At 43.3% G+C, this 27,574-nt stretch overlaps 1 protein-coding gene across 1 annotated transcript; it reads left to right on the plus strand.

The window, feature by feature from the left end:
• Positions 1 to 392: 392 nt before the first annotated feature.
• LOC309397509 (fatty acyl-CoA hydrolase precursor, medium chain-like) lies at positions 393 to 27,323 on the plus strand. The gene is made up of 13 exons (XM_081963577.1): positions 393 to 537; positions 4,434 to 4,638; positions 6,865 to 6,994; positions 8,831 to 8,964; positions 10,571 to 10,724; positions 12,654 to 12,758; positions 13,347 to 13,454; positions 17,015 to 17,155; positions 20,345 to 20,434; positions 24,556 to 24,703; positions 26,144 to 26,292; positions 26,885 to 26,958; positions 27,059 to 27,323. The coding sequence occupies exons 1-13, from the start codon at positions 474 to 476 to the stop codon at positions 27,243 to 27,245; spliced, it is 1,689 nt and encodes a 562-aa protein (XP_081819703.1). The 5' UTR covers positions 393 to 473; the 3' UTR covers positions 27,246 to 27,323.
• The last annotated feature ends 251 nt before the right edge of the window (positions 27,324 to 27,574 follow it).

The following is a 27,574-nucleotide window of genomic DNA, read 5'->3' on the forward strand; positions in this document are numbered from 1 at the left end:
CCTTGGTGAAGCCTATTACTTCAGTCTAAGTATCTAACAAGTAGTGCCTCCTTTATGATACATTTGGACAGGTGGGCTTTCTAGAGTTTAATGGGCATTTAGGAGGAACTGTGACTGTCAGCCACGTATTATATGTGTCAAATGGGTGGCATTCTGGAGTTCATGTAGCATTCAGGAGCAAATTTGAAATTATTAGTTCAGCCAGGTGTGTCAGTGATTGTGGCCTCAATATCTTCAGATTATGCCAGAGCATCAGCCTCAATCCAGTTGGATAAAAAATGAGACTCTGAACTCTTGCTTAGCTTTGCAGAACTGGACAGCTTTGAGATGTTTTTTTCATGCTGGGAAAGTGGGCCTCAGGGTTTTTTTTCTTTTTAAACACACCCTTTGTTTAGCCTGCGCTCCCTTTGCTGGCACTTTCTCCAGAGACCTTTGTGCTTTTGGAAGAGAGAAGTGAGTGGATTTCAGCAGAGATGAAGTGGTGGCTGTTTGGGATCGTGATTGAAAGCTTGTTGGTTGCTGGAATAACAACTGAGGGTAAATGAAGCTTCTTTTGCTGATTAGGAATAAATTTAGAAAAGTCCCTTTCAGGGAATGTAAAGGAGTGTAAGGTGTTTGGTCTCATGACTTTTTCTCTTTTGAAACCTCTGTCAAGACGTATCTAACTATTATTGGTATTTGTTGCTTTCCTGATCGCAGCTTTGCACTGAACTGAGTCCTCTGTTTCCAGCTTTCATTTTAAGACATGCCTTCTCTACATAATGCAGCATTTGCTTCCTATACAGCTTGAATCCATCTTGTGAATTTATGCACGTTTGCTAATAATAACCAAACTCATTAAATAAAAGTTAAACAAGATTAATAGGCACCTTTTTCCATTAGTAGATATTTATTCTTGTTTTGAATGACAAAGTGTATGAAATTTGCTTATAAAGCGTATGTATAATCTGTCCGACTCTTACCAAAGTATTTTGGTATATTATATTGCAAGTGTAGAATTGTATTTCCAGGAGCAACTAAGACAGGGGAAGCCTGTAAGTCACTCTTTGTTGTTACTATTTCTTGTGGGAAAGGGGAGAGCCTTTCTGAAGATAGAACCTTTCTGAAGGTTCTGTTTATCCCTTGATATTACAATTAATAATCTTTCCCTCTATGAATTTAAGTTAATTCTCTCTTTTTTTTAAAGTTCAGAAACATCACCTTACAGGTAGACAACATTTATGAGAAAAGTGGAAAAGTGTATATTTACACTTTACAATATGAATACGTGGCGGAAAGGACCAAGGGCACGTTACTTATTTACAGGGAGCTGGATTTATCTGGCTGAACAAGAAGTGGGTGTTGGAAACAGATTTCTTCACAACCAAATCCTGTCACAATTTATATTTCGTGCTTCCTTTCATAAGGAACCTTTGATATGCTGAAGGCAATATCACCCTCCTTTTATTATTCTTTGAAACAGAGGCACCATTGGTCCTGCCTCCCAAGTACTCAGAGAGGGACCAGCATCTCTGGAGGAGGAGTTGGGAGCACCATCTGATTGCTGACCCAGGCTTCACTCCGACTCGTTAAAGATGAGGGGACCTTTTCCTTAATAAAGACTGGTTCTGCTAATTCTGAAGGACAACCTCCCTTCCCCGTGGATACTCAGAGTAAACCAGAGATTGCAGGGCTTCTGGTTTTGACCAGACACAAACAGAGAGTCCTTTGGAATTTGAATGATCTGGAACGTGAAGTTGAAGTTACTACCTGCTAACAGCAGAACCCTGATAATGAAAAGTGCTTGGCAACCTGGATAATCCAAGCTTTGTGCATGGATTACCTACATCCAAGTTGACAAAGGATTTATTTTCAGCCAGGCACGATGAACTCCCAACAATGTAATTACAGGACAGAGTCCCCAAAACCCCAGAGTTACCTCCTGCAATTCTAGGGAAATAGGGGTGTCTGTTGTGTAGATCCTTTCATTGCAGTGTTTGCAATAAGGGACCTGGGCAGAGTTTACAGCTTCTGTTGCAACTTCTTTCCTAGAAAAATATGCTCATCTTTTCAGCAAATCTTGTTCAGCTTCTGGAGGGGCTAACAGAAGCATCGTTTCAGCTGAGAGGACTACAGCTGTGTGTGCCTGAAGAAATGAAGTACAGTTTGAGGTTGATACACAGGTCCCAAAATGGGCCCTTATACACCTAGAATGATTCACCCTTCTTTCTATGCACCAGGAGGATGAAAAAAAAAAACCCTTTCCCTTCTGCAAATGTCTGGTAATCATCACATGCAAACCAGGAATCTAGTTTCTTAAACAAACCACAGTATGATGTAGTATTTGATAGAGATTTGCTTGGTAGCAGGCTGGAAGATTTAACTAGAATGTTCAGGATATATATTTTATCTTTTACTATTACAGTATATATAATGTGCCTGTGGAATGGGAAATCAATCAGAATAGAGCTGGAAGGGACCTTGGAGGTCTTCTAGTCCAGCCCTCTGCTCAAGCAGGAGACCCTATACCATCTCAGATAACTGACTGTCCAGGCTCTTCTTAAAAGCCTCCAGTGATGGAGCGTCCATGATTTCTGGAGGCATAGCTGTTCCCCTGGTTATTTGTCCTCCCTGTTAGGAAGTTTCTCCTTAATTCCAGGTTGCTTCTCTCCTTGATTAGTTTCCATCCATTGTTTCTTTGCACTTTGGTTACTTTGGAAAATAGGTTGACCTCCTCCTCTTTGCAGTAACCTCTCAAATACTGGAAGACTCCTATCAGGTCACCCCTAGCCCTTCTTTTCTCTAGACTAGCCAAACCCAAATCCTGCAAGCATTCTTCATATGTTTTGGTCTCCAGGCCCTTAATCATCTTAGTTACTCTTCTTTGCACTTTTTCAAAAGTCTCCACATCTTTTTTGTAATGTGATGACCAAAACTGGATGCAGTATTCAAGGTGTGGTCTTACTAAGGATTCATAAAGCAGTACTAATGTTTCACATGATTTGAATTCTATGCCTTTGTTTATACAACCAAGGATTGTATTAGCTTTTTGGCTGCTGCCGCACACTGCTGGCTCATATTTAAGCGATCATCTACTGGGACACCCTCTCACAGTTACTATTTTTGAGCTAGGTTTTGCCTAATTTGTACTTGTACCTTTGACTTTTCTTGCCTTGGTTGTAACACCTTGCCTTTCTCCACATTACATTTCACGTTGTTGGATAGGGCTCATTATTCAAGTCTGTCAGGATCTCTTGGGATCCTAGCTTGTCTTCTGGGGTGTTGACTATTCCTGCCAGCTTAGTGTCCTCTGCAAATTTGATGAGTTCCCCTTCTATTCCCTCATCTGAGTCATTTATGAAGATATTGAAGAGTTTCAAAAAAGAGTATTAAAAATAACAAAAGGAAGTCTAGAGAACTGTGACAACTGCTAAGGTGTCACTTGGAGAAGGACAAAGGCATGGAGGACTGGCTGTCAAATGGCTGTTTACATCCACCCTGCCCCAGATTACTTTGGGGCAAGATACAGGGGAGTGGTCTGGCAGACTCCTGCCCCACTCATCCTTGTGAGTGTCTGGGTGCACCTGGCTGGGCATTATGTATATGATACAAAATGGTGTGACAAGTGACTTTGGATTTGATTCAAGTTAAAAGATCTCCCCCCTCAAAGGAAATAAGTAAAATTGCACCATGTTACCCTTGTTTGAAGTGATGTAGCTATAGAGCCACAAAGCCACCGTGGATGGTCAGTGGGAGCTTTGAGGTTGGTCGCAGACACATTTGCCATTTCAAGATGTCATTGATGAATGTCTGCAGAACAGATGATCAAACCGTTGCTCTTTAACAGAGTAACAGAGTTGGAAGGGACCTTGGAGGTGTTCTAGTTCAACCCCCTGCTCAAGCAGGGAGCCCTGTACCATTTCAGACAAATGGTGGTCAAAGCTCTTCCTCAAAACCTCCCAACTTCTGAAGGCAAGTTGTTCTACTGATGAATTGTTCTCACTGTCAGGAAATTTCTCCTTAGTTCTAGGTTGGTTCTTTCTTCCCTTGACTAGTTTCCACCCATTGCTTCTTGCCCTGCCTTCAGGTGTTTTGGAGATTTAGCCAAGGAGTTGTCACACATTTGAAAACTAAGAAACCGCAGCAAAAAGCCATCCTGGAGGAAGTGCCTGTCCCTGTCTGCCTTGCCAGCTTGCATCTCCACTTCATCTCCCAGCCTATCCCCACATGAAGGGCAGCCCAAGAACCAACAGTTCTCCAATCTGGAGGAAAAGAAGCCTAGAGGTAGAAGCCCTCGTTGCAATAGTCATAGTAAAAGGATGCTGAGAGAGGAAGTCGCTCTGGCTCTTGCAGCTCAGCTTATTGTTGAGCAAATTAGAACACAGGAGCAACTAGGAAGGCCATCCGTGGGTGTCTGCTGCTTGTTGTCATTATATCTAGGCTTGGATTTTTAGGTGGAAGACAGGAGCCCCTGGAAGTGATTACCAAATATGGACATCTGAGAGGCAAACTGGCGGACGTGGACGGCATAGATGAGCCTGTGAAGAGCTTTCTTGGGGTCCCATTTGCCAAACCCCCAACGGGATCCCTGAGATTTTCCCCACCACAACCAGCTGAACCCTGGAGCCACGTGAGAGATGCCACTTCCCACCCACCAATGTAAGGTCTTCCTTCAATGCTTGAATGGTGAAATTAATCAGAGTTGCTTTGACAGAATTGCTTTATTTCAGATATATTGCACTGCATTTCATATTTTGACACAATTGTTTTAAACTAATTTAAGTTATTAGGACTGTGTTGAGCCCAGTTGGCATATTGGGTATATGATGTACATCATGGTGGCAATCCATGATGGAAATGTTCCTGGATCAGTTATGTTTCTCTCAGTTTTAAGCAGTGATTCTTAATCTTTTCAACAATAGAATACATTCAGTTATTTACAACGAGTCATTGGAAAGCTACAACCTCCATGACACTTCATTATTCACTCATAGTTTACTCTTATTCTTTGTTCATGTTTTCCCCTTATGTTTAATTAAAAACAAGGGGGAAACATGTAATTCAATTTCTCCTCCAAGGAGGCAGAGAGGATGCCTCTGAAGGATGAAGTCCATCCCTGTATTTCTCCTTCAACTTCCCCAGGCTCCGAGGCAGGCCTTCTCCAAGCAGAGAAAGGGGATAAGTCTGGAGCATCTGGAGCTGAAACAATGGAAAACCAGAACATGCATATTTCAAAAAATATCTGTTTATAAGAATGTTTCAATTGAATAACAGAACAGCAGAATAACAGAGTTGGAAGGGATCTTGGAGATCTTCTAGTCCAACCCCTGCACAAGCAGGAGACTCTATACTATTCTGGACAAATGGCTGTCTGGTCTCTTCTGTAAAAACTACCAGTGATGGAGAATCCACAACTTCTGGAGGCAAGTTGTTCCACTGGTTAATTGTTCTCACTGTCAGGAGATTTCTCCTTAGTTCTAAGTTGGTTCTCTCCTGGATTAGTTTCTATCCATTGCTTCTTGTCCTGCCTTCTGGTGCTTTGAAAAACAGGTTGATTTCCTCCCCCCCTCCCTCTTTGTGGCAGCTCCTAAAATATCTGAAAACTGCTATCATGTCACCCATAATCCTTAACTAGACTACACATAGCCAATTCTTGCAAATGTTCTTTGTATGTTTTAGCTTCTGCTCCACTAATCATTTTTGCTGGTCTTCCCTGCACTCTTTCCAGAGTCTCAACTTCTTTTTTATAATGCATCAGTTTTGGTCACCACAATATAAAACTCTGAGTGCAATAAAGCATAAGGTAAGCTGAGATTTTCCCCAGCCACCTTGCTTACAAATAGTCATTGGCTGCGTAAAGCTTTCAAAAATAAGAGGCTGGAGGAAGCTTTGTGTTCTGGTTCCTCCTCATTGGCATGTTCAAATGCGACCCACCAACTTCTTCCAGTAAAACTGCATCAAATTGCACCACATCAAACTGCTGTTTTGGGCAGAAAGTGCGACTTCATCCCTGCGACAAGGAAGGATGACTTTCAGGTGCTCCAGGGGTGGGCAGTATGAGATGGACATCATGAGACCACCGGAGAAGAAAGCTGGGCCTGGCTGGATGCCCATGGTGAAAAGTCTTAAGAGAAAGCAATCTTATGCAAGGCCTGGACTTTCACTCACAACAGCAGCAAAAGACAAGTTGCTGTGCAGGTGGGAAAAGAGGGTGGAACACCCAAGTCCCTCTCTTTTGACACTTACATCAAAGTTAATCTCTCCCTGACAAGTGTTAAGGAAATTGCAGTGTGTGTGTGTAAAAAGAAAGCATAGTGTATTGTGAATGGAAAAATGGCTGTTGTGACATCTTGTAAAGAGAAGTATGCAGCAGCTGATCTAGTTCTGCTGGTTCCGAGAAAGCCAGCCAAGTCTTCCAAAGGGGTCAGGCCCTTCATGTCTTAGGAGGTACCGGAGGTTCACACTGACACACCAGCCAGGCAGGCAGTGGCCTCTGCTCTTTGGGGCGTGAGTGCATTCCTCTGCATCTCAAAAAGGGGCTGGGTGGGGCTGGAAGGGTCTCAGAAAAGAAAAAAGAAAGAAAGCCAAGCCTTGGTGGGATGGAAAGAATGGCAGAGCTATGAAGTTGAGCAATGGCCTGGCTGGGGTGGGGGCTGCCATCCAAAACCAGCTTTTCCAGTTCAGTCGCTGGGAGCAGCACCAGAGCCTCGGTGAGTGGCCCACCTGCCTCTTGACTACCGAGGGGCTCAGAGGTGCTGCGGGGTGGGGGTGGGGGGTGGGGAGCGTGGCCGTTGCCTGCCAGAGTCCCTTTGCCCAGGTTAACCCTTGAGATCCCAAAGTGCTCCTGATGCCGACAGGCACATTCCTGTATTGTTTATGCTCAAGGTGCCTGCAAGACCTGGGATGGGTGGATGCTTTAAAGGAGATCATGAATGCAACACTGCCCAACCTGATGGTGTCTGAAGACTGCCTCTACCTGAACGTTTTCACCCCAGACACGGAGGCTAAATTGCCTGTAGGTAAAATGGATAACATTCACTTTCCTTTCTCTCTCTCTTTCTCTTAGCTTTTCTTGCATGCCACACATTCCTCGATTCAATCGGTCACCGGAATCAGAGGTTTTGTCTTCTGAGCTTTCAGACTCATGCTGGAGCCCACCTCCAGGGAATTTAAAAAAAATATATATTTATTTATTTTGTCAAGCATGTATAAGATAACAGCTATAAGTATAAACATGATTATGAATACAGGAAATGGATACCAATAAGTGGGGGCAGTAGGACAGGGACGGTAGGCACGCTGGTGCGCTTATACACGGTGAGGTCAACAATAAGGTGAGGTCAACAGTAGGCAGCAAGGTTGAAGATATGGGGGTTTGGGGGATGAAACCGCAGAGTCAGGTAGAGCATTCCAGGCATTGACCCCTCTGTTGCTGAAGTCGTATTTTCTGCAATCTAGTTTGGAAAGGTTCACCTTAATTTTGTTGCAGTTGAAGCTGAAGTAGTCATTGACAGGTAGGACATTGTAGCAAATATTTTTGCGTACTACGCTTAAGTCAGACCGAAGGTGAGGTAGCTCTAAATTGTGTAAGCCCAGAATTTCAATCCTGGAAAGTTCAAGCCCAAAAGTTCATCCAAGTCTGCTGAGGCACCTTCAAAAATGTTCCTGTCTGAGTAGTTGAGGCAAGGCTGTAGCTTTCATTTGCCTCTTTTGTCCAAGATTTCACTGTTTCAACTATTGGCTTTGGGATTTTAAGTCTTTGCCTGTAAAGAGGCACGAGGCGAATCATACAGGGGTCAGAGTGGACCCACAGCTGCTCTTGGTAGGGAGCGATGGGCATCGTGTTGAGCAGCAGTGGTCTAAAGCATTTGTGCCTCTAGTGAGGCAGCTGACATGCCGAATGCACCTTGGCAGCTCCTGGCTTAGGTTAGCACTGCTGAAATCACCTAATACAGCAGGGGTGTCCAAACTTGGGAACTTTAAGACTTGTGGACTTTAACTCCCAGAATTCCCCAGCCAGCCATGCTGGGAGTTGAGGTCCACAAGTCTTAAAGTTCCCAAGTTTGGACACCCCTGTAATACAGTGATAGGGACTCTGGATATCTCTGCAATGCCTTGTTTATGCAAGCTCGTAGGCAGATCCCAGCCAGGATGAATGAAGAAAACTCTTGTGGGGCATAATACAGTATGCATTAATGAATATTGTTTCCAAGTCCACATCACAAATTTCTTTAGTGTAGCGACGTTTTTGTGCCATTGGTTGTTAATAAAAAAGCAGACCCCTCCTCCTTTTTTTCTGGAAGTTTCTGCAATGTTATCTGCTCTTTGAATCTGAAATCCTGCGATTTGCAAGCAGCTGTCTTTAACTGAACCGTTCAGTCATGTTTAAGTGGAGCAGAGGGATACTGAGTTGGAAAGGTCTGGGTTGTTCCTATTTAAAAGGAGCAGTATGAAGAATAAAGGGGGGGGGGATCTGATTTGTTAACCATTTTTCCACAATTCCCCCTTTTACATGTGCAAGATTTATCAGAGTAGAGCCCCTATTATCCATGTTTTCAAAACATAATTCTTTTCCTATTTCTTAGGGAAGGGAGGGAAAGGGAAGAGAAGAGGAGGGGAAGGGAGGTTTCTCCCCACCTGGCTCTGCTGGCCAGGCAAACCAAGGAGGGATTGATCAGAGGTCTTAGAATTCACAGGCCATGTCGGGCTCCCTTCCAACTACCTTATTCCGCTATCCCCATTAAACATACATTTCTAGTTAAATAATCAACCCATTAATCAATTGAATGTTGGCACGGAGGTGAAACAATTAAATTTTCAGCGATGGTCAATTTTCTGATCTATTTTCTAGGTGATGGTTTGGCTTCCTGGAGGTGGCCTCGTCAATGGCGGGGCTTCATTCTATGACGGATCAGCCTTGTCCGCTTATGGGAATGTGGTGGTAGTGGCGGTTCAGTACCGGCTGGGGATTCTTGGATTCTTCAGGTAAAATGAGTTGTAAGACCTAGGAAAACATCCCGAACTGCATCCCGTCAGCCCATTTCCTGTACTCGGGCACAGGTGGCTTAGCTGACTTTTATAGTCTGCAAATGCTTGCAGACTAAAGCTCGGTAAATCACAAAGAAATTCTAAAGCAGTTATCTATTCCACCATTACTCTACGTATAACAAAGGCAGCTTTCAGAAAGCGACCCATGATTGGCACCTGGGAACTTACTTGAAAACTGCTGAAAGGAGAGTGGTGGTTTAGAGCTTGGAAAACAGCTTTGTGGAACTTAGAACATTTGCATACCCCATTTTATTCCGATGCATTTTTCGTATCATTGTGGATTTACTATATGAAATGAAATGTACTGCATGAATGATTTTGTGATCTCTCTCTAATATTTTAGTCATTCTTATTTAAGTCATCCTGGTCACAATTTGAAGAGAGGACCTTAAATCTATGTAAATAAAAGAAAAGCATGAAAAGTGAAAAAAAACAAACACCAGTTTGCATAGACGAGCATTGTGAACAGAAAAGAATGAGGAGAAAAGAGAGAATCTAACAGTCAGGAATCCATTTTCAAAAGAGAAATTAGTATGATAGAATGAGGACTAAATTTTGGAACAGGCTGTTACCAATAAAAGGCAGCTTCGTTCTGAAGGCATTCACTATATTTCTGTAGAAAAGGTTGCTCAACATCCATAATTTCTGGTAGCGTCTTTCTCAATTAACATATTTTATTGAAAAGCCTGCGCTTTTTTACTGCTCATGATATTTCATACCTTTTAATGAAATAAGTTAGAAAAGGTGCTTGTCAGGGCTACCTCTACCCAGTTCCTAGGAAAGAAAAACCCTTGGCTCTACAGATGGAGAAAAGGTACTTTTACTAGCAAAGAAGTGAATGCAGCTAGGTCAGGCAAGATCTGAAGCAAAAACGTGAAAAGCATCAACCAGAGTTCAGTCATTGGCCAGAAGATGTTTTGGAAAGTCTCTGATTCAGCTGCATTGTTGCTTCCTTCAGCATGCCGAAGCTAGAAGAATTGGCCTTGAAGATGATAAGCAAAGTCCAGGCTGGCAGTTGCAAAGCTTTACAAAAAATTTCTACTGTCTCCTCCTGCACGCTTTCCCCCCAAGTGCTCATGGCTGTCTCCCCCCACCCCCATTTTTGTAACAGCTGCTGCAAGCTGGCAAGCAAGCAGAGATGCATGCTGCCATTGCTTCTCTAGATCATTCATCCAGAAAATAATAATAATAATAATAATAATAATAATAATAATAATAATAATAACAACAACAACAACAGCAGCAGCAGCAGCAGCAGCAGCAGCACTAACAAAATACTACGATCTGAAAACTGAAGTTGAGCGATTGTGGAGGAAGAAACAAATGGTTGTGTATGAATGTCATAGGAGCCCTTAGAGTAACACCCCTTAAAGGGCTGCCTGGATACATGGAAATTCTGAACTTCTCAGACCTGAATATCCTGTCTTTGCAAAAAAACCTGCCTTATTCCATCTGTTCCTCAATATTATAACTGGTTGAGAAATGCCCAGAACAAAAGAGCATCCTTTTCTCGACTGGCTACTCTGAGCTGTTCTCCTTTCAGCACTGGCTCCCAAGAAGCCTCTGGAAACTGGGGGCTCCTGGACCAAGTAGCAGCCCTCCAATGGGTTCAGGAAAACATCGAGGCTTTCGGAGGAGACCCCTCCTGTGTGACCATCTTTGGGGAGTCTGCCGGAGGATTCAGCGTGGGGGCTCAGGTGGGTATGTGGTGTCACAAGCAGCTGAAAGATCTTTGACAGAGTACATCCCATTTAATCCCCTGTTTTGGGCCATAGACATTCAGAGTTAGTTTGAAAGCTTTTTGCAATTTAGGGGGAGGGCATCAAAGATCCAGTAAGAGACTACCTTCCAGATATCCTTATCTCCTCAGAAGCTCTGCTTCTGTTTAATTTTCTGTTTAATTTTCTTGTGTCCTTCACAAAGAAGGACAAAGAAGCAGAGTTCTCCAGCTTCCTCTGCTCCTGGCTTCACAGCTTTCTGTATCTCTTGGGTAAGATCTGATGCTTTCTATTCAGATCAATAATCTGTACAGATACAAATTATTATTAATAATAATCAGATTAATAATATGTACAGCTACAAATTAGGTGAAATCTGGCTCACTAGCAGTAACTGTGAGAGGGAGCTTGGAATCCTAGTGGACATTTAAATATGAGGCAACAGTGAGAGGCAGTAAGCAAAAAAGCCAGTGCAGTCCCAGGCTGCATTAACAGAGGGATAGAATTGAGTTCACATGAAGTATTGGTACCATTTAATAAAGCCTTAGTAAGATCACCCTTGCAATACTGCATTCAGTTTTGGTCCCATATTATAAATAAGATGTTGAGACTCTGGAAAAAGTGCAGAAAAGAGCCACAAAGATAATTAGGGGGCTGGGGGCTAAAACAGACGAAGAACAGTTGCAGGAATTGGGCATGGATAGTCTAGTGAAAAGGAGGACCGGGACGACAGGCTATCAGTCTTCAAAAATTTGAGAGGCTGCCACAAAGACCAGGGAGTCAACCTGTTCTCCAAAGCAGTACAAGAAGTAACGGGTGGAAGATCATTAAAGAAAGATCCCACCTGGAACTAAGGAGAAATTATCTGCCAGCGGGGATAATTAGCCATTGGAACAACTTGCCTTCAGACGTTGTGTTTGCTCCATCACTGGAGGATTTGAAGAAGAAACTGGGCAGCCGTTTGTCCAGAATGGTGCAGGGTATCCTGCTTATGCAGGGGGTTGGACTAGAAGATCTCTGAAGGTCCTTCCAAGTCTATTACTCTGTTCTATTAAGTTGATTTTAAGATTTTCCCAGTTTTACTTCTGTATGCCTCCACCCTATGAAATGGATTCTAGTACACGAATGAATGAACACCAATACGTTCTTGCGCTCAGGATAGCTTCATAACTGGCTGGGTTTGCACAAGATAAGTGACTTGAGTGGGAAATTAGCCTGACTCCTGCAGGACGGAGAACTCTTATGTTCTGGATAAACAATAAGAACCCTAAGCAGGGTTAAAACTAAACAAACTTAGGTTGTTGAGGACGCAGCTGCTTCTTCGTTGATTAAGCCCATTGTGCAAATTAGAACCATCAGAGAAAACTCTGCCTGCAAAACTCTGGGGAGAGACTGTAGGGTAGAAGGTTTCTGATCAGTTGGCAGCAACCCAGATGCTGAAGGTTTCTGATCAGTTGGCAGCAACCCAGATGCTGAAGGTTTCTGATCAGTTGGCAGCAACCCAGACGTCTGGGCAAGCTCTAAAGACAGGCGCTTTTTCAAAATTCTGAAAATTGAAGCAGATATTGAAATGTTCTTGAATGCCAAGACTCTTGTGGTGTGCCTCGTTTTATCTAAGCAACTCTGCTGTTTAAACCAACTCTGGCCAAAGCTCAGGATTAAAGTTTAGGAGAATTTCTCTACCTCCTTTAACAGGCTTTATTCTGGATAATAACAGAGCATTTTTAAAAAGCACCCCACCTCACGGACTCCCATGCCCAATTCCATTAGCATCACAGCTCCAGAAATGATCTGCATTTTTAATGCTCCCCAAATTCCTTGTTCAAGAGAAGTCTGATATATTATTATTAAGGCCCTTTCAAAAGGTGATGGAATATTATGTCCTTTTCTGCCTGTCTGTGCGGGTAGATTTTATCCCCCTTGTCCAAGGGTTTGTTTCACAGAGCGATCTCTGAGAGTGGAACGGTCCAGCTCCCCGGCTTCTTCACCCAGCACACAGAAGTCCTTGCTCAGGTAAGTAACCATTGTCTGAGAAATGCACGCTGGTACCCCAGTATTCACCTGGCTTATGTTTTACTGTAAATAAAAGTGATCCACGAAACTGTTAAAACTGGGAAAGAGATAACGGATCAGGCATATGTCAAATAGCCATCAAAATGGTTAGGGGTCAAAGAGTACATTGGTCCAAAAGCGGTAGGGAAGGACAAATCCCGACCACACCCGCAGAGCCTGTGCCTATAAATCCCCTGCATTTTGATTGCTGCCCAGCTGGCAGGGGCTGAGGGGGGCTCAGCCTCGCCCCACACCCCTAGAAGCAGAGAGACACACCCTGCTCACATGAGACCCAGCAGTGATGATAGGCACTTGGGAGGGGAGGGGTTGTCACTTTTTTTGAACACCCCTTCCCCAGGTATACCCTCCTTGTATACAGTCAATGAGGTCAGGTCCTGCTTTTGGAGGAAGTCCAAGCTACTGGATGTGGAAGTTCAGAAAAGGCAAAATCAGGATCAAATTCTGCAAGCAGGGCCACAGCCTTGTATCCCCGTTTGATAAACGCCAATTGTACCTCATTTAAATTGCATATTTTTTTCCACCTCGAAGAAAGTGGCATCTGCTGCCGGCTGTGAGACCACCAGTCCTGCCATGCTGCTCTGCTTACGGAACAAGACTGAAGAAGAACTAAGTTCACTGATTTCCAGGTTGCTTCCGGTAAGAAATGGAAGGTTTACAATTGTGAATTCTCCATTCTACTGACAGGATGTTCATCCACTAAAAGTCAGAATCTAACAAAGGGAAAGCAGCCGTCAAGATCATTGAGTGCAAATGTAAAACCTGCCTCAGCTGTCTTCTCAGGAACGCATGACTCTTGAAAGAAATGGAATTTCAAAAGGAACTTTTACTGAGAGAAGTGATTGCAGAGAAGTCAGGCGGAGTCTGAAGATTCCCATGCAAAGCAATGGGAGGTTGCAAAGGTGTTTATGAGAACTCCAAGGTGGGATGGTGATAACAGGTCATCCTAGGGACGCTGCAGCCTTGGGTAACAGGCTTGAACCAGCTGGGAGGGAATGCATCCTGACGGCCCAGCCCCCCCTTCCTAATTCCCATGCTGTTACAGCAAAAGCCGGTGCTTTTAAGTTAAAACTAGATTAATTTGTTCAATTATCCATTGGCTTCTTTTCTTGGCTATCCATTGTATTCCCAGGACTCTTTTTCAATATCACCATTCAAAAGCATCAATACTTTTTCTGTCTGGCTTCTTCAGAGTCCAACTTTCACTCCCACAGAGTGTCACAAGGAATTCCTTTGCCTGCACATAATTGATCTTTGTAGCTGAAGATTCATCCTAATATCTTTTCCAAAGCATTCATTTCTATCCTACCAAGTGCTAGTCTGCTCTATAAAATCAGTAAGATGATTTTGCTGGAGATATGCGGGATCCAATGCCACGGTGACAAGGAGCAAAGCATGTTGAGTCCAAAACATCCAGATGAGATTTACAAGTGGCTCAGACAGACACCTCCCTAATTCACTAACCACTAGATCAGGGGTGTCCAAACTTGGGAACTTTAAGACTTGTGGACTTCAATTTCCAGCATGGCTGGCTGGGGAATTCTGGGAGTTGAAGTCCACAAGTCTTAAAGTTCCCAAGTTTGGACACCCCTGCACTAGATGAAGGGGAGAACTGCAACACGACGAGACATGCAAGATTCTGTTATTGCAGCCAATCTCAGTAAAAGTAGTTTTAGCCTTCCTGCAACTAATTGATGTATCTTTTTAACTGCTTTTTCCTTTACTATTGATGGTTGATCCTAAAGGGGGAAAAATCCACCAATGTCTTCACATTGTCAGTTCTAAGTGTCATACCTACCTCATCTTGGTCTCCTAGGAAAGAAAGACTCTTGACTCCCTCTGTGCAAAAGGTATACTTTTATTAAAAGCCAACTGGTTACAGTACAGCAATGCCAGTACTAAAGGTTTGCACAAGAAGGTTCCCTAATTAACTTTCCCTTTTCCATGCCTCCCCCTGTTTTCTCCCTATTGCCCAGTTACATTTGAAGGAATTGTTTTGGTAACAATTCCTGCATTTGTGGGCTAGATAAATGAGCTATTCCATTCCATTCTGAGTCCCAAAGGTTCTTTTCAAGGAAGCAACTGGACTTTCTTGTTTTTTTCTTTTGAAGATGTTTCACTTCTCATCTGAGAAGTTTCTTCAGCTCTGACTAGATGGTAGGAAATAGAAGGATTTATCCATTCCTACTCCCACTCCCAATGGATTTCCAGAGGAAAAAATTGCAGACTACAGAAACCATTTGCACCACTCAAGTAACCCTCAGGACACAGATAAACCTCCAAGTGCTTCAAAGACCCTCTAAAAGGATGCAAATGCCCAGCTGTCTGCAAGGAGTATAAATCCTTCCATTCCCCACCATCCTGTCAGAGCTGAAGAAGCTTCGTGGATGAGAAGCGAAACATCTTCAAAAGAAAAAAACAAGAAAACCCAGTTGACTCTTGAACAATAAAAGCCCCTTTGGGACCACCCTGACCTGGAAGACGGAGAATCTCTACAGAGCCTCCAATGCTGAGGCTTCTAGCCTTGGAATGGTGAACCAATGTCTCTACCATGAGTAGCTTCTGTTTTCCCCTCCTGCAGCTCCCTCCCCTCATAGTCTGTGGCAGGCTGGCCTCTAGCAAAGGGAGGCTGAAAGGCAGGCTGGCACTTCTGGCACTAAGGTTGGTTGCTGAGTTTGCTCTGAGTTTAATGTTTAGTCCTAGTTCCATTTTTTTCCACTGTGCTCTCTGACCTTTAGTCCTAAGGGTTAGGGTCCTCTGCATTTTTGGCTGTAGGGAGATTGTTATCAGTGCTCAGTGCAGGTTACTGAGCTTTCTTCCTCCAATTATAAGAACCAGGCGCATCTTCTTCCAACCACTTTCTCTTCATATGCAGTCACAGAGCTTTGCCAACAATTGTCAAAGTCTTTAGGATTTGCTCTCCCCAGGCATCAAATGTCTATGAATCCCTGGGATTTCTTTTTCCCTCTTTGAAAATGCGGATATTTCTGCCATTTCGGTCCCTTGACCTCTTCCCCCCCCCCCCCTGATTTTCTGGGATTTCTCTAAGGTTCTGTCGGGTGATCAGGATCTGGTGATCAACTGCCAACCCAGGTGACTCAAACTCAACCAAAGGATCTCTTCCTGACTCTGTTTCTAGCAATCATAAATTTTCATCCTGCCCTTCACAGTTTTCTGGTGGAATAGATCATTTTACTGTATATTGGAGAAAACTGAATGAGAATAGGAGATAAGTTGCATTCTCTTTTCTTCTTCACTCAAAGTAATGGGATAAAAACATTAAAACCTTTTTCTTAACCTCCTTTGCAAGCAGCTCATTCTGAAAGCTTTCTTGACCTCGGCAATAAAGTCCTACGATGCCTTATGTGCTTTTCCTCGTCTCTTTTTTCTATCTCATGTACAGGTTCTTTTTGTGGCTTCTCACCTTTACTGTGCTTCTTATGAAACCATCCAGGTTTCTGCCCCCCCCTCCACTTTCTTCTTCATTGAAACCCTGATTACACGGTTGGGGGGGGGAGCAGGGAGGGGTTGGTATCTTCTGTTTTCTTTTGTCATTTGCTCCAGGTTCTTCCGGGTGTCAGTGTGAGATGGGCTTGCCTGCAGCATTCAGAGCCTACTGATCAGTCTATAATAAACATTTACTGAACTTTTATGCTGCCTAGGTCTCCATGATCCTGATGGCTCATCACCATCAAAGACCTTAAATAAAATCAAGACAAATCAAGATAAAAGATTTGAAGGATAATGAAATGAGGGTCTCCCTCTCCCTTGGTGGAGAGCTGAAGAAAGAAGCACCCTTTCTTTTAAGATGAGTTTTGGGTCCTAGAAAATCAGCTTGTCTGCCACCGCCACCCGATCCCATCCCCCCAGTCTGTAATGAGGCCGCGCAACAATCAGATAATCAGGAATAAAATCCTGACCCCTTGAGAGCCGGAGAGATGCAGAGCTCACACGCAACATAATACCTGGGATGGGTCTTTGGGCTCAGATCACATCTCTAGCTTTTGGCCAGATGGTTTTAACCTGTATGGAGGCAGGCAGGCAGGCAGACATTCATTGATTGGTTGATTTTCATATTTTTAACTCCCCCATCTCCCTCAGAGATTGCAGAAGTTTAAATTTTCTTAATTTTTGTTGAGCCTCAAAGTGAACATTTCTGTACCTTTCCAGTTTTGCATTATTGTAACTTTTCCCCCCAGGAACTTCACCTTATCCCTGCAGTCGTTGATGGAGAATTCATTCTAAAAGCACCAGAGGAATTATTGTCCTCCAAGGAGCTTCACGCAGTCCCATATTTAATTGGGGTGAATAATAATGAATACGGATGGTTCCTCTATGGAGTAAGTTGTTTGTGATTCACAAAATAGTTTACTCCCCGATAAGTAACTCTAAGAGAGATCAGTTTGGGAATATTTTGAAAATAGCCCAGCATTGTCCTTCCTACTTTCAACACTTCCGGTTCTTCTTAAATGAGTCTTGGGTTGAGCAGGAGAAAGTGTGTGTGTGTGTGTGTGTGTGTTGCGACCTGCATTTTGTGAGTTTGGCTGAGATGTTCCTCTCTTCTGGGCTGTTGGCCAACTCTTTCCAATGCACTGTGGGAAAATTAAGTCACAAATGGTTTTTGTTGGAGTGATGAAATTTCCATTTAATTCAGAAAAGATAGACATGATTACTCCTGCAGGCTACTGATATCTGCAGCCCATTTAATAAGCATTCCTGTATTAGGTTTATAATGCCACTCAATTCCACACCTGTCTCAGAGCAGCATATAGATTAAAAACAAATACCTAGAAATAAACCCCAAAAGCAAATGCTTGAGTATAATAGGGAAATTCTTTATTATTAGGTGCTTTAATCCTAATATTACCAATGCAATAATTGCAAAGCCTGGGGTGCCTGTTTTCCCAGAGTACTTGCAGATGCTATTCAAAAATTCTTTGTTCTGGCCTCCCTTGACAAGATCAGGAAAAAGTTTTAACTCTAACTACAAATATTCAAACGTATTTCAGTTTTAACTCGAATGAACCAGACCAGACGGACTAGGAAGGAGCCTGGAATGGCTGAAGGAGCTTCACAGACTTTTAATGGCTCAAACATAGAATTATAGACTTGGGTCAGGTACTGAGGATTTAATAGCTGGCAACTGATGGAAGCTGTAAACTGTGAGCTGATGCAATGAGGATTATTCAGCACTCTAGGCATAGCCAGTTCAAGACACTGGTGGGGTCCACACAAGTCTGTTACCGTTTAAAGAGTTGTCTATATATAGGTGGTGTTCTGTCCCATGATTCCAATGAATATGCAGACACCGGCTTGGCTGTCTGCCACGACTAATTACATAGATAAAGCCACCCCTTGGCTGGGAGCCTAGAAAGCTATCTTCAAGAAACCAAGATTAAACTTATGGAATGCTTTCTCAACAGCTAGTAAAATGGACTGTTGTTTCCTGCAAAGATTCCCCTCCTGTCGCTCCACCTATAAACTCTTTGGGAGGGGCCACAACCTTAGCCAGCTGTCCCTTTTTCCTTCTATGACATCTTCTCCACAGCTGTTCCTTTCTCCTCTCAGCTCTATGTACACGCACATCAGGGACAACCTCCCTCTGTTCCTCCTCACTGCTCCCTGATTCAGATGCCACCTGGTGGCCAACAGGCCTCTCTAGTCCCTGCTCTAACTCCAAACACCCTCCAGAGTCTTCCTCATCCTCCAGAGCAGTCCCATAATGGTCTGAGCTGTCAGAGTCCACCAACAGCTCAGCCGGCCGCTGCTGGGCCACAACGGGTGGCCACTAGGGAGCTTCTCTCTCTCATCATGTATCTCATTTCTGTCCTTGTGGCTGAGTGGTGTATATATGTATGTATGAACCACCACTAATTGTCTAAAGCAGGGGTGGCCAAACGTTTTGTAAGGAGGGCCAGATTTGGTGAGGTGAAAATGTGTGGGGCCGACCATTCAGCCTGACATTCGTTGAAACGATTTCCACTTGTCCTGCCAGTGGTGGCCCTCGCTGTCAACTTTCCTTTTTTCAGTTACAGTTGCCATTTTAGAAATGGACACACAAGGCTTGCGTCACAAGGATCACAATACCAGAGTGCTGACTCAGGTCTACTACCATCTTCTGGTGAAATATAACCCCCAGCCTTGAAGGTGGTGCTCAGCCACCGTAGGGGACAGCTGCAGGAACTGCTGTGTGGTGAAGGAAAAAGCGCCAGTTGGCGGGGATGATTGACAGGCTGAGCCGGTGGGGAGAAGAGGCTGCGGGCCACTCAACATTTGAAAATGGGCTGCAATTGGCCCCTGGGCCGGACTTTGGACATGCCTGGTCTAAAGGCTCTGTGTGCTGTGTGCGCCGTTTTGCTCCTGGGTTTATCTCATAATGATAGTCACACTGCCAAAACTCCTAACCCCAAGTGTGAGAATGGTATGTCCGATAGGGGAATTGAAACCAATGCTATAAATGTTGGTGCCCAGGAGAAAAGTCATGAAAGGAAGTAACAAGTGCTGAAAAATACTGAAAAATAACATGATGCTGGGTGGCTGAATATAATTCATTTCTGGAGCAGCTGCCCAGTTGGTATAAGAATTGGGCGGATGCTGTTCTTATTCCTCTATGGAAAGGGAAAGATGGTGACAGCGGCTGCTAAGCCTCGTGGAAAGAATTTGGGCAGTGGTCCAAGGGGGCTCAGTGAGCAACAGGAAGGAGAGGGCAGCTCTTGTACATCCCACACAGGGCGTCCAGACCAGAGGTTGACTCATCGGTTGATTTGGATTCAACAAAGATGACCGGATAGAAGTAGAGGCCAAATGAAAAAGAGTCTTGGGTGTCAGGTTAGGTAGATCCACTGCGGTTCTTCTAAGATGTTTCCTTTATTGTTCCTCAGCCATAGACGGAAATCTTGCCAAACTAAAGCAGACAATTTACACTCTTATATCCTGGGAACCCTCCAAACAGGAGCCATCGTCCCCCTCTTTCTTGCACACGGACTACAAATGCCTTGCCTCTTGCTCTGCACAATCTGCACAACCTTCCACCACACACCTTGCCTAAAAAGAAAACCAAATGGAAGCCAAACAGTGAACATCGTGGGGAGAGGAGGGCAGGGCATGCACAGTACATGTGCATATCCTGAATTGGTTTAGAAGCCAGCAGAGTTGGGGCAGACTGAATGGGGGTGGGGGGTGGCGGCCGTGCTTAATGGAGGGCCGCCAAAGCCCGCATTCTCTTGGCTGCCGTGGGGCAGGCAGAGGGGAGGGCAGCCTTAGAGGGCAAAGCACTCACTTTACTAATGTCATGGCAAGATTCTTTATTAGCTTGTTATACTTAAAAAAACATTCCCTTTTGGGGATTCATCCTCAAGCTTGTTTATAAAATGTTTTTATATGAATGGTTTTAAGTGCTTATTGCACTGTGACAAAATATGTTTTGATTCATTAATGTCTACTTACAGTTTTGCCAGTAGCTCAGTTTTTATAATTTGTGCCTCCTTAGGTTCAGTTGAGATTCTGAAATGTCTTTTTTTGGATTTCAGTCTCCATTGGTACACAATTCTTCAGATATCATAGAAGGCATGGATCGGGAAAGGATTGCAGCCGCCTTGCAGCCAATAGCCTCCATCTGGGTATCAGACAAGCCTCTTTCTATCTCTGTCATCAAGTTCACTTTGTGTGGAATGTTAGTTGATGTGTTGCAAATGGCTTAATTAGGAAGCTGGACCATTCTTCTGCTTCCCTGTTGTTTGTTTTATTATTTTTTGCCGTATTTTTCAGACTATAAGACGCATCGGTGTATAAGATGCACCAAGATTTTGAAGAGGTAAGTAAGAAAAAAGGTTTTTGTCCTCCCCGGCCCCCAGAAGCACTGCAGGCTTCAGCAGGGCTGGGGGAAGACAAAAACACCACCGTTTTTCACTGAAATTGAGGCATTTTCCCCTTCCCCCAGCCCTGCTGAATCCTGCAGAGTGTTTCGGGGGGGAGGCAAAAACACCCCTGTTTTTGCGAAAAACAGTCCATTTTTTGCCCATTTTTCACAAAAATGGGATGCGGGGCTTCGTCAGGCCAAAAATGGCTGTATTCAGTGTATAAGATGCACTAACATTTCCATGCTCTTTTGGGGGGGAAGGTGCATCTTATACTATGGAAAATCCTGTACTTCTTTTGAAGCTGTGTTAAACAGAATGGCCTGGCAAGCTGGAAAGCCATGAAAGTCTAATTAATTAAAATTGAGTGACCTGGATTTTGTGGGAGGAAGATGAATGACTCTTTAGGGGGGACCGCAGACCAGCTGTGCGTTTCAGCTATGATGCTCAGTTTATATATTTTTCTTGTTAATTAGTTGATGTTTTTGAATATTTTTATTCCAATTAGTGTACTTAAAGTCTGATTATCAATAACAACAAAAGATTTTAGTTGCTTCGTACTTCAGCCTCTTAGCAGCAATTTTTAAAAATAAGTTTTTAAAATCACTGCCATCACGACTTGCTCCCCAAATGGCCTTGATGGAATTGGGGGCTCCTGATGACACCCCCTCCCCAGAAGGAAATCCAAGGAGAAAATGGCTGGAGAAGTCCAAGCCGAGCCTTGGGCAGCCTCTGGGCAGCAGCGAATCTGTCTTTGGGATTCTTGCCCAGAGCATAGGTGGGATTCACTAGCCCACCTCCAGCAGCCCAGGGAGACTGAGTGATGGGTGTTTTATACTGCCGAATAAGATTACAGAGCTGTTAGCACATTTTGAATTAGAAACAGGCTACAATGTGTTAAAATAATTGGGTCTAAAAAGGCGGATAATTGGGAGAATGGCACAGCCTGCTCACAAGAAGCTACAAAAGTGCAAAGAAACTTCAGCAATTTTCCCAATCCTGTGTCGTTTCTGTGGACACCTGAAGACTTTTCATGCTCTGCCTTGTATTGGAATCAGGAACTTTGTCCCTGTTTTTACTCACCTATGTCCAATAATGGTAAATAGCCAATCAGACCCACCCTGGGCTGCATTCAGCACAACTGACTCCCTCCCTATTTTCAGGAATCCTACCTTCCTCTTCATTCAGCCAGGCTTCCGCACTGGAAAGCAACCTTCATACATTTTCTCATCCATGCGTACATTTCTGCAGAAGGTGGCTAACCACATCATGTAGCACTAATGAGCTTTCCATTCCTTTTCATTGGAGCTTACAAAATGTTTAGCTTCTAAGAATAAAAATAAGAAATCAAAATAAAATGATGCTATGATATTGCCACGTGGCCACAAAGGCTGTGACTAATCCAGGGGTGTCCAAACTTGGCAACTTTAAGACTTGTGGACTTCAACTCCCAGAATTCCCCAGCCCTGGGAGTTGAAGTCCACAAGTCTTAAAGTTGCCAAGTTTGGACACCCCTGGACTAATCTCTAAGCTAAGTGGGAAATCAGGTGATGGCAAAGAGCTTCTGAGCCACCCCACCGTTTGACAGCAGCGACCGTGACGTGGTTTGGTTTCCGCTTTCCTCATTAACTCCGCCTGTGGAAGCTCCTGCCTGGCGACCCTGGGACCAAGGGATGCTACGGTGGTTGCAGAACTGGGTTTTACATCATTGTGACTTTGAACAGCTGCTAAATAAGGCGGTCAGTCAGCAAGGACTATATGTATGAATTATCATAAAGTTTTCAGTAATGAGCAATAGATGTCAAAGAAAATGGTTTAGATTATGATAAAGGTTTGTAAAGAAAGGAAACAACAGAACAGAGCAACAGAGTTGGAAGGGACCTTGGAGGTCTTCTAGTCCAACTCCCTGCTCAAGTAGGACACCCCAGACCATTCTGTACAAATGGCTGCACAGTTGTGGAGCACCCACAACTTCCAGAGCCAAGCGGATTGTGGATTGTTCACACTGTCTTGAAATTTCTCCTTAGTTCTAGGTTGCTTCACCCTTTGGTTAGTTTCCATCCTTTGCTACTTGTCCTGCCTTCAGAGGCTTTGGAGAATAGGTTGACCTCCTCTTCTTTGTGGCAGCTCCTCAAATATTGGAAGACTGCCATCCTGTTGCTCCTGGTCCTCCTTTTCACTAGACGTACCCACTTCCTCCAACCGTTCTTCGTATGTTTTAGTCTCCAACCCCCTAATTGTTGCTCTTCTCTGCACAGCATTCTTCCCAACATAGTTAAATATATTTGACTTAAAATTCTCTCCCAGCATCTTCTACTTGTTAGTTGAGAGCTGAAGGATCGTTTTTTATTGCTAATTGCTGCTGCATTACTTTCTGCAACAGAACCTAGGCCCATAATCTTACATAGCAGGATTTTTTTATTATTTTTAATTACACAATTTTCTTTGTTATATATAAAGTTTCCATATCCACAATGGCAGTGTACTGACTGCTTATAATCTATTTTAAATACAAATAATAACTCTGATACATAAAGTAGCTATCACTATTATTCTCAAAATCTATTCATCATATTCTTCACATATTCTCACTAAACATTTTCCATTGTTTAATTAAATGCTCTATTCAGTTTTATCTATAATTAGTTAATAATATCAAGTATTATAAACATTATATAACCATCACATTTGTAATTATCATCCGTCTATTCATCATAATGTTTACTTATTGAATATTAATTATTTAATTGCAGATTTACTTCATTTTTATTTACATATCTTCCTTGATTCTGAATTTCTAACTTCTGCTTCTATTTTCTAACCATTGATAAAATAATTCCCAAGCTAAAAAATATTCTGTTTCTTCCTTATCCTTAATTTTCAATGTTAATCTATCCATTTCAGCACATTCTAGTATTTTCTTTATTACATTTTTCCTCTATAGGTATATTTTCATTTTTCCAGTTTTGTGCTTATACAATTCTCACTGCTGTTACCACATGTAAAATCAAATATATATTTATTTTATTATATTTCTCTGGTAGGATACCCAAGAACATCTCTGGTTTTAGTTCTATTTGTTGTTTTATCATTTCTTCTAGCCACATTTTTATTTTTTACCAATATTTTTTTTGCCATAGGACATGTCACCACATTTGATAGCATCTGGGAGATATATTTTGGGACATCTTTGTCATTCTTGCTGGTGGCAGATGCCAACTATAAAACATTTTGTAGAGATTTTCTTTGTAGGCTATTGACACCATCAATTTATAGTTTCTTTCCCAGATTTTTTGCCATTTATCTAATTCTATAGTGTATCCAAAAAATTTGGACCATACTATCATAGTTTCTTTTACTTGTTCTTCCTTTTTAAAATTCAATAGATAGCTACGCATTTGTAAAATCCAAACATTTCTGCATCTTTCTTGTATCTTGATTGTGTTTGCATAAGTGACCACCAGGACAAATCAATTTCTTCTTTTGTCAGTTCTTGTTTTGATTTCAATTCCCCTTGTTCATTTAGGATAACTTCATATGTTGTAATTTGGACGTATTAGTGCTTCCATCTTGGATAGCCAGACCGGTATTTTTATGTAATGTTTCTCTTTGATTCTTTCCCATACTACAAGCAGAGCATTTCTAATATAATGTCTTTGAAAATATTTGTGTATTTTATTTTTCCCATACTACATTAAATGCAGACATGCTTTCATTAACCCTCTCCTATTGATTATGTTAGGGTGGCCAGGATGAAAGAGGGTGAAACCAACTACATTGGCATGATGAATGAGATTTGTCAGTGAACGTTCATTAGCGTTAATGAAGTGCCAAAAAGCAAAACAATGGTCAGTGTCTCAACATATGTATTTATTTCTTGGTAGAATTACTCTCCTGAGATTATGCAGATGATATTGGATAAGTATTTGGAAGACACTGAAGACCCTGTGGAGTTACGCAGTCGGTTTCAAAAAATTATGGAAGATGCTATGTTTGTCATACCTTCTCTTCAAGTAGCAAGATATCACAGAGGCAAGTTCATGTACAAAGCCATAGGTTTTCCCTAGAATAGAAATAGAGCAAAGGTGAATTTAATGTCAAGAAAGGTTTGTATGAAGCCCCATTGGGCCCAGCACTATATTTTTTGACCCGATATTGGAAAACCAAGCAAAGGTCAGTTCTTGGTCTGCCGGTTATAAAATCAGCCTCTTCATCTGTGAAGATATTTTGGTGTCCGCCATCAAGCCCCGTTCCTCCCAAGGGGGGTGGGAGTGGAACACGAGTGGCCTGAAGGCACCAAGCTGTGCAAGCGCCTGTCCCCCCCCACTGCGCTTGTGCACCTCCCAGGCCTCACCACATCGATGTGGGCAAAGCCCGTGAGCACCAGGTCCTTGAGGAGCTTACAGCCGATGCATACATGGCCTGGGCCAGCTCCCCCTGCAGAGCAAGGGCTGCTGCCATCCCAGCAGTAAGGATGGCTTCCTCTGCGGCTTCCAAACGGAGTGGAGAAGAGGCCAGTTGGGCCAGCCACCTGCTGCCGAGTCTTCCAGGAGCCAGGGCAGAGAGGCGGCGAGGGAGCTGCAGCCCCGCAAGGAGTTGGAACCATAGATTGGAAAGCACATTCCCAGAGCGGCTGTGGCGAGAACACTCTCTGCCCTGGCTCCCGGAAGACTCAGCAGCAGGCAGCTGGCCCGACTGGCCTCTTCTCCACTTCCAGTGGCTTCCCGCCGGGATTTGGAAGCCACAGAGGAAGCCATCCTCAGTGTTGGGATGGCAGTGGCGGCCCTGGCCCTGCAGGAGGAGCTGGGTCAGGCTGTGGCTTCTGCATGGGTGCTGGTTGCTGGATACCACTCGGTCAGTTAGTGGCGTTCTGCCAGGCTGGAGGGTAGGGGTTGTCCACTGGGTGGGCACCACATGGCAAGAGATTTTGCAAGCAGGCTCCCGAAGAGCCGGGCACAGGGACAAGGTGCACCCCTGAGCAAACTGGCAGTAGTCTCTGCCAGAGCCCACCCCTGCTTGTCTCCCACTGAACACATGTCCCACGATTCCTGATCTACACGGCCATAATGTGTCAGAGTATAAATTTTCATAGACTGGAATAGACATGGCAACAGGTCAGCCAATGGGGATGTTTGGAAACTGAAGCATAGTCATTTTTTGTATGGGGCCATAAGAGACAGTTTGGATTCTGGGCATCGCTTAGACTTGCTAAGCTGTATATAAAAGTTGGTTTGGCCTCTGTAACTTTGCAGCTTTTGTACAATATATGCCCTCTGTATCTCTCTACTCTGTAATGACTTGCTTCTATGAATATTGCTTCTGGGTTCCTGATTTTGTATGCTGAATTCTGCTGTATGGTATAAGGAAATGTCTTATGTAATTGAATCCTGCAGAAGATCATTTACTTGTGTGGTCAGATGTGTTGCAGAAACACTGACATAATGCTTTCTCTGTTTCTCATATGTTTGATAGATTCTGCTGCTCCGGTCTACTTTTATGAGTTCCAGCATCGTCCCACAGCATTCAAAGATACAAAGCCAGATTTTGTAAAGGCAGACCACGGCGATGAACTTGGCTTTGTATTAGGAACACCATTCTTGAGAAGCAATTCAGCCATTGGTAATAAGCCTGAAATGACTGAATGGAAAACTTACCCAGAAATCGTGTCCAGGCCAGGAAATCTACCAGGGCTTTGCAGATCAGCTTTAGTTTGATTCTATTCAGATCAGTGATTCACAGTTTAACTGCAGCTTGTCAATAAGCCATTTAGCCCCAGATGTTTGTTGCTGGCATGCTTAAAAAAGAAGTAGAAGACCCTTGTGTGGATTTAGCCAAATTCTGCCTTAACTGTTCAGGTGGCTCAAATCAATTATCTTCAATCACAAACTGAGGACATATTGGTGGACCCTGGAGATTCTACTTTTGCACGACAAGGCTGTCAGCTCCCCAAATAATATCCCTTCGGATGATCAGGCCAAGTGCCAGACCCCACCCTGCAGAGCAGTTCCTAACGCAGATGGCTTGTCAGTGTCCCCAGAATCTGACATCTAAAATCTCAGGTTCACTTTCTGGGAAATCATCTTAGCTATGCTTGCAGAGAGATGGGAATTTCTAGTAAACTTTCTCCATGAATAGGTGGAAATCCTTTTAAACCCTTTAAATTCTAATTAGATTATGAATAGTATAAGTATTTTCTCTTGTGTGCTCTGCACAGGTGAAGCTACGGAGGATGAGAAACAGCTTAGCAGAACAATCATGAAATACTGGAGCAACTTTGCCCGTAACGGGTAAGAGTTTGGCAATTTTGAAACACTGAATTTTGATGGCTGAGTTATGTGGTGGGAGTATGCCAAAGGCAAACTGAATTCTTGGCTCTGCTATTTCCAGGGATCCGAATGGCGAAGGCCTGGTGGAATGGCCATCTTATGGTCTGCAGGAAGAGTATCTCGAATTAAACTTGGAACAAAGGAAATCGGAGAAACTGAGGAACAGCTATGTGGACTTTTGGTTAAAGGTCCTGCCTGAAAAAATGAAAACGATAATTGAAGAAAAGAAAACACACCCAGAGCTGTAAAATGCTGCATTTTTATGTCTCTTGTCTCTTGTAGCAGGACCGGATAGTAAAACTTATTAAACAAACCTTGTTCAGACAGTCCAGAAATGAGTGTAATTTGTAATTAATTTCGGGAGAGGGGGCGGTCTATAAGCGCTCAGTAAATAAATAAATATATTTCTTAAGTAATATTCAAAGTAATCAAATAAGAATCATCATTCATGTTCACTCAGTTTCAAACAGATTTTCCACAGTGCAGATGGATAAAAGGTTTCCTTTAAGAGAGAGAGAGAGAGAGAGAGAGAGAGAGAGAGAGAGAGAGTGACAGAGAGAGAAAGACAGAGAGACAG

Source organism: Natrix helvetica (genome assembly GCF_964273705.1).
Source record: "Natrix helvetica genome assembly, chromosome: 10".
NCBI lineage: Eukaryota > Metazoa > Chordata > Lepidosauria > Squamata > Natricidae > Natrix > Natrix helvetica.

Excerpts from the sequence above, each read along its gene's own strand:
- LOC309397509 (XM_081963577.1), top strand. The coding sequence starts at position 474 with ATGAAGTGGTGGCTGTTTGGGATCGTGATTGAAAGCTTGTTGGTTGCT. Across the intron at positions 4,639-6,864 it reads GCCACTTCCCACCCACCAAT|GTGCCTGCAAGACCTGGGAT; the intron begins GTAAGGTCTTCC and ends TTTATGCTCAAG. Across the intron at positions 26,959-27,058 it reads AGCAACTTTGCCCGTAACGG|GGATCCGAATGGCGAAGGCC; the intron begins GTAAGAGTTTGG and ends TGCTATTTCCAG.